The sequence below is a fragment of the Dermacentor silvarum genome, chromosome 8 (assembly GCF_013339745.2).
Source record: "Dermacentor silvarum isolate Dsil-2018 chromosome 8, BIME_Dsil_1.4, whole genome shotgun sequence".
In the NCBI taxonomy this organism is placed as follows: domain Eukaryota; kingdom Metazoa; phylum Arthropoda; class Arachnida; order Ixodida; family Ixodidae; genus Dermacentor; species Dermacentor silvarum.
In genome coordinates this window covers 36,532,189-36,539,312 of record NC_051161.1, presented here as the reverse complement: position 1 = coordinate 36,539,312, position 7,124 = coordinate 36,532,189, and the positions used below count along the sequence as shown (strand labels likewise).

Here is a 7,124-nt window from a genome sequence, read left to right as displayed (position 1 = left end):
CACTTTACTTAATTAAACCACTTCTAGCAGCGCAGCCATCCAGATGCAATAATGAAACTTTTGGAGAGCTACCATAATGGTCCCATCGCAGGGACTACAGCTGACCTGTACCGAACGACAACAGATTTAGCAGTGTGTGAGGCCGGGCTAGTTGGTAATGCATGATGATGATCAGTTGGAAGTCAGCGCTTTACTCCGTCGTTCCTCTCCATCATTCACCCTAGTTGCCATGTGCACATCATAACAGATTTAGTTTCTATAATAAAGTAATATCTAGACGACTTGTCAAAATTTCGAGGAACATTCTGCGGCGAGAGGAGAGGTGACAGAAAAGAAGAAGATGATCAATTGTTTCATGAACCTTTTTTTCATTGTATAATCATATATTTATCTGGTTTGAACTTTTCCCCAAAGTTTTTTAATTTAACAATTGTCCATTCGTTACAATAAATACCAGTGCGTTCAACCAACATCACCTAGATAGCACAGGCCTACGCACTCTCATCTATGACGTCATGGTACCTGGCCAGAAACTTCCATTGCCAAGGCTGGCGTGACGAAAGCGGTGACGTCAAAATCACTATTGCTTACGCGAGAGCATCCCCATAAGATTCGCACTCCGATCTATGACGTCATGCTACCTGGCCCGAAATTTCCATTGCCAAGGCTGGCGTGACGAAAGCGGTGACGTCACAATCACTGTTGCTTACGCGGGAGCATCCCCATAAGATTCTATAGCAGTCGGGCCAGGTAGCATGACGTCATGGATCGGAGTGCGTAGGCCTTGTGCTATCTAGGTGGTGTTGGTTCAACCCCCCCCCCCCCCCCCCCCGGTTCTTCGCCCTTCCGCCGCTTTGGGTACGTGCTATATATTGTGAAATCATCATCATCATCACGTCCATTAATCAATGATCTATGGGCTTCCTGAAAAAAAAAAAAAGAGCCAGAGAAGATGTCAAACACAGCACATTCGCTTTCATTATTCGTCCGGGGTAGCTGAAATGGCGGGTGCATTGTCGAAGGCGTCATTAGATGGTTCGGCTATATAAATTCTGCCTTCATCACGTTTGTATAATAGCAGCTAGGTTTCACAGACAAATGATGCTGTGGGAATCGTCGGCTATGTCTTTAACAAACTCCCCGAATTTCACAGGCCTATTGAGTCACTCTAAAAATTCACTATGATAAACACGAGAACTTGAAGTAGCTATCACTATGTTACGCTTTCCCACGTTACCATTAAACATTTATGTACACTGGACTAGTCTGGCGTCGTCACTGATTTGTTGTTTTGGTAGGGAAGATGAGAGCTTAAAACTTTTTTGATTCCTTGTCGAAGATATATTATCTTACGAAAGAGAGACTTGGAAACACCGCTTTGTCTTCACTGGTTAGGTTTATTGTGCCTAGTTTACTCTCCTTTGTTGTCTCGGCTTTTGGGCACAGCGGAAATACTGCTCTGCCATGTAAGACGCTCTTCTAGCTTCAATGCGATTTAACAGCTGAACTCTGCCCTTTTATGCTCCTTTTTGTTCTGCCAAATTTATTTCGATCTGCTTTCTTTTTATGCTTTGAATTTGTTCCTTCATTTTTTCTATATACTCCCAAATCTCAGATTACTTTTATTGTAACCTACCTATTGTCAACTTGCGTTTTAGTTCCTTTCCATTTTTCACTTTTTATTTTATTTTGAGCTCCCCGAATCCGGGCCAATCCCTCAGAATGGGTATGTACAACTGCCACACAATGACCAACATCTTCGTCTTTGAAAATTCCCCGCGTTGGGTACGCGGCACGAGGAAACATCGTCATCATCACCACCATTGGTCCAATTCGCTGTTCGTCTTCGGGAGCTAAAACGGATGGATCCTCGGCGTGTTCTCGGCCTGTTGGGACGGCTGTACGAGGAGATACTGCGCCAGGCCATCACCCTCGTCACAGCCGTGTCCATCTGCATGCTGACCGTGAGCGTGCTCATACGGGTTTTGGAGAGCAGCCGCAACGACGACCTGCGGCTGGGCTACGTACGTTATCCGGACAAGGACGGGGAAGGAGGAGGCGAGGAGGAGCCCGTCATGCTCATGAGCTCCTTCGCGAACGCCTTCAGCTTCCTCTCGGTCATTATGATCGTCAACTGCACTATGGTCCTGCTCTACAAGGGTGGCCACTACCGAATCATACAGGTCAGCAAAACTACCCTGTATGTTCAACTACACGCACAAAATGTTTTTTTTAATGCCTGCATGTACAGTCTCAGTCAGAAGTATTGACCCTTTTCGCGGCGATCTCGTGGGCGCTGCCATGTTTGATCACGTGGTGACGCGTCCATTGCTTGCCTCAACTGCCTCCGTTGCCTCCTTGTTCACAATGGAAGTGTATGACGCCGGCGCGGCTTAGAAAACCTCTGTTTTCTGAGATATCGTAGACGGTGACTAGGTGGACGACACGAACCTTTGATCACAGCTTCAGAGAACATGCAAAAGCGCTTTCGGAGCTGATTAAGCTATGTTCAAACGGCGCAAGCAGCGTATATGGTGCTTGTTCTAAAAGCGGGGCAAAATATGTACTCCAAGCTATCCAAACATCAGCTCATGCATTCAGTCAGGATTAGTGTGTTTTGCTCTTTGTTCTTTATTCGGCAAACATTTTGAAGCAGTGGCTTGTCAGTTAATGACTCAGTGAAGTTCCTCGGTGCGGCCACTATACATCGGATCATTTTCTGCCTAATCGCTCGCGGGTGTGCTCAGTTCCGATAGATTTGTTCTTGCTGCGCACAAGGCTTGAAACATAGCTGTTTTGTACATTGTAATACATTGTAGCAAATATATATTACAGCTAGTAACTCGCTTACCCTTGTGGACCATCACGAAACATTCAGCTTCGACCATTCGTGCGTCATCGGTGTAGTCCGTCATTTATTGTGCGTATACATTGCGCACATATTCAAGTGTGCCCCCATTCACTTATTCTTGATACGTCGGCGATAGAGTGGGCGTAAGGTTTCCTGCCATTTGGGACAGATGTGTATAGATAACGTGCGCGAAACTTACTATGACAGGAAGCGGCGCTACTCCCTTTGTCACTGTTTAACGAGTGGTACTCTCTTGCCGACGTTCTGGGGATGAAGCCCTTTCTTTGAAGGTTAGCGATACAAGGCTGGCGGATGAGAAAATTTCTGTATCCTCGAGGAAAGCCGTACATCACGAAGTGCCGGTAACACGTTCGGACAGTTGCAGCAGCGGTCCGCGAACTTGGCCACACAGATTCATTCTATTCCTTAACATGCCAGTCACTATATATTTTTGCAGCCAACTACTGCACATGCCTTCAATCCACATGATTCCATCTAGCATGATTGGAGCACAGTGTGTTAGCGAAAACTCAGTTGCATTTCCGACAGCTGATTGCACAGAAGCAAGGTAGAAGCGGTAATGGTTTCGTATTCATGCGCGGTCGCTGAGGAAAGATATGGCGCGCCGCCGTGAGCGCCATCTCGTTTCTTTAAAACAAACTGCTCCGCGAAAAGGGTCAATACAGGCTACATTGCCTGCGACCGCCCTGTTGGCCACTGGCCGTCTAAAGTAGTTCCTTTCGTATAATAGCAGTTCCAACGCCTTGGGGAGTGAAAATAACTCTCGTACGCAGTTCTCGATCCAGAGGTCTGCAGTCTCAACCGCATCACACAGCCGAACGACATATGTGGCGAAGGCACGGGGCAGCCCGCATGCTTTTTACAAAGGATGTACATATACCTCGCCAGTTACCCACTGGCTATACGAGTGAGCATATGTGTTTTCCGGCGCGACAGTGGGCTTTCTTTAGGTGTGAAGGGTTCTGTGGAAGGAGCCCGTGCCATGCCTCACTGCAACGAAGTTCTGAAGCACAAGCATTGTTAGGCAGGCTCAAGTAGGTTTAAAAAATTTCTTTTTTTTTTAAACCTCCTTGGGTAGGCTTTGGTAACATGCACGAGAGTGTTCCCGTAAGGAAAAAATGTGGTAGCAAAAACACAAGGTTGAAAGACTTTATAGGGTGACATCTCTATAACATAAGATGCACACATCGCATTAGATGAAGCACCCTGTTTCGAAAGATCGCAATCAATAAGCTATGATTAGCTGAAGCTGGGAGAGTAATCAATTAAGCGCAAATGTGAACGTTTTGTTGTGTAGAAAGCTGGATGCCTCAGGAAAACCTAGTAACTGTCGGGAACCTCGTGGCCAATGCGTCGTTGCTAAGATGATTTGTAACAACTGAACTGTAAACTTTCAGAGTATCGGGTTTCACACCTCTCCCCTCTTCTTATATAGACGCGCACGTTTACCTGCAGACTTGGCTTATGGGTGGCTCGGCCATCTTGCTTTTCGCCACGGGCTACTACTACGGCGGCCGACTACTGTTCTACTTCAACGTTTCGGTGGACCACCTGACATGGTCCTTCATCACCTGGAACGTGGGCATGGCGGGCATCGCGGCGCTCTACTTCGACGGGCCGTTTCTGATGCAGCAAGGATACCTTATATACACGTCCGTGCTCATGGCCCTTACCATTGAGGAGTCCCTTCCAGAGTGGACCTCCTGGACACTGCTGGTACTGATCTCCATCTGGGACGTATTCGCTGTGCTGTGCGTCGTGGGGCCGCTTCGGATGCTCCTCGAGACGGCGAAGGAACGCAATGAACCGCTGTTTCCCGCGCTAATATTTTCCACGTCCTCTGCCTGGTGTTACGACCTCGGCGAACGCACCGCCAGCCTGACCGACGTCCACGCCTTTTCTTCGGCTGTGGCTGTACGCTCGGATCACTGCCCTTGTGAAGCTGAAAAATTTCGTTCTATGTTGGCTTCTCCCGCGCCTGTCCATGCCATGCATTCAGTGAATGAACACAGTGTTGATGATACCACGCCTAACTCATCGTCAAGCCCTCAGGCTCATGAACATACATGCTCGCCTCCTGTATCGATCGTCACTTCGGAATCGTTGGCCGGGTCGACAAATCGAGGATACTTGGCCTCGTCACCTAAAATTGAAGAAACATCGGTAATGGTGCGTTCGGTAAGCAAACGAAAGCTGGCAAGGTGCAAGGCGTCAAGCGCCACGACAGGCCCTAGTGGAACAAACAGCACGCCAGCCAAGAAGGAACACGCTGGGGGCTCGTCATACGGGCGGACTCCCGCTAGGCAAGATCCAAGAGAGTTCCCGGCCACATTTTTTTCGCGCAACGCTAGGAACTTGCGCGGAACGCACGGCGCCGACTTCCCCGACGCTCAACGTTATCAAACGACTCCGCCTTTTATCCCTGCCGAGAACATTTGCCCATGCAGCTGTCGTAACCGACCTGACAGACCCGCGTACACTACCGACGCTGAAAGGCGATACGCGCTCCAGGCACCCGCAGATGGCCTGCCCGGGGATCGAGGCATGAAGATGGGCCTCGGTGACTTCATCTTCTACAGTGTCCTCGTGGGCGAAGCTTCGAGGCTGGGCAGCGCTGCCACTGTGGTCGCCTGCTACGTGTCCATAATAGTGGGCATCTTTCTCACGCTCGCCTTACTGGTGGTGTTGCAGAAGCCTCTGCCGGCACTGCCTCTGTCGATCAGCCTGGGCATGTTAGCCTATTTTTCGAGTGTCTCCCTCACCGAACCATTCCTTGACGCGGTGGGATCCTTGGCTCTTTAGTCAAAAGGAGTTAACAACGAATAGACCTCGCAAGCTGGACATTCAAAATGTGCCTGCTGCGCTCTAACAACTGTGCTTTCTCTGCGCCTACCATTATTTTTCCTGATATGCTAACGTCTCCGTGCCTTGGGCTGCTGTTCTGACAGCTATACACTTTGAATAAACGTGCGTCAATTAGATCTCCTAAGACAACATTATTTTCAATTCGACAGCGTAACCTGCTACATAAAACGTGTAACGAATTTTATACATACATATACAGGGTGTCCCAACTATCATGCACCAATATTTAAAAATATGCAAATTTCACGCTCGGAAAAACACTTTTATGCAGCATGTATTTAGCAACAGAAATCTGTAATGGGAGACTTTCATGTTGCTCTACAATTTTCTCACTGACACTTTTCATGTAATTATAATATTTGAGAAGCTGATTAATTAACACTAGTTATGTAATTATGCGGAATGCAACAAATAATCTGAGCATCTCCTGGCAAACTACACTACATTGGTTCTGAGCAGCTACGTGGCATTTGCGTATTTTTAAATATTGGTGCATGATAGTTGGGACACCCTGTATATGGTGCTCTTCAATGAAGTCCAAAGTCATGACCAAAAGTGCGGACTATGTACTGTACATCTACCGATTGTGTAGTTGAACAAACTGCTTGCACGCAGCCCCACTTTAGACAGGCTTGATGAACGTACAGTCCGAGCCAAACACACGAGAGATGTGTTTGGCCCTCTTTGACGCTGACGAACGAACCTCTTGGACGCCGACTTGGAGCATTACGCTTATGTACTATATGCCCCCTAGGTCTGCGCTGCTCTTCAGTGAACCTCTTTGATACCAACTTGGGTCACAGGATATGTGGCAGTAAAGTGTGTGCCACTCTTCAATGAACCTCTCTGACGCCAACTTGAGGAACAAAGGCGTGTTCAACTGGGTATGCGCCGCTCTATGATGACAAAAATGATCCTTCAGATTTCTCCGATGCTCGGCAAAACTGAACCCGCGCCACGCACGGTCCTTACGGCGACGGCGCTAGGTGGCGCAGCGTGTACGGTGGGTAGCGCGAGAGAAGAACCCGGCTGCACACACCTTTCGATGTGGCAATACGGTGTCTCTCTACATTGCTTCAATACTAACCGCAATAGCGTCAACATTCATCGTGAAATGGGTTCCGCCGGAATTATTTTTTTGTGTGTGTCTTTGGAGAACGGCACATACCTAGTGGTCCAAATCTGGGTAAGAGAGGTTAATTTAAGAGCGTCAGATAGCCTTTTGCGCATACCCAGTTACCCAAGTTGATGTCAAAGAGGTTCATTCAATTCAGCACTTACCCATTTGGCCATTGTTGCTAGTTGCCCAGTTGGAATCAAGGAGGTTCACTGAACATCGGCATATAGGTACACAGTGCCGTATACCCAGTGACCGAAGTTAGTCCGA

At 48.0% G+C, this 7,124-nt stretch overlaps 1 protein-coding gene across 1 annotated transcript; it reads left to right on the top strand.

Annotated features, from left to right (window-relative positions):
- Positions 1–1,862: 1,862 nt before the first annotated feature.
- LOC119462073 (presenilin-1) lies at positions 1,863–5,674 on the top strand. The gene is made up of 3 exons (XM_037723421.1): positions 1,863–2,183; positions 4,328–4,623; positions 5,320–5,674. Exons 1-3 carry the CDS (start codon positions 1,863–1,865, stop codon positions 5,672–5,674), a joined length of 972 nt encoding a protein of 323 aa, XP_037579349.1.
- The last annotated feature ends 1,450 nt before the right edge of the window (positions 5,675–7,124 follow it).

Coding starts and splice junctions, on each gene's coding strand:
- LOC119462073 (XM_037723421.1), top strand. CDS start 1,863: ATGGATCCTCGGCGTGTTCTCGGCCTGTTGGGACGGCTGTACGAGGAG. Junction 2,184..4,327: donor GCCACTACCGAATCATACAG/GTCAGCAAAACT, acceptor GTTTACCTGCAG/ACTTGGCTTATGGGTGGCTC. Junction 4,624..5,319: donor TGGGACGTATTCGCTGTGCT/GTGCGTCGTGGG, acceptor TTGCCCATGCAG/CTGTCGTAACCGACCTGACA.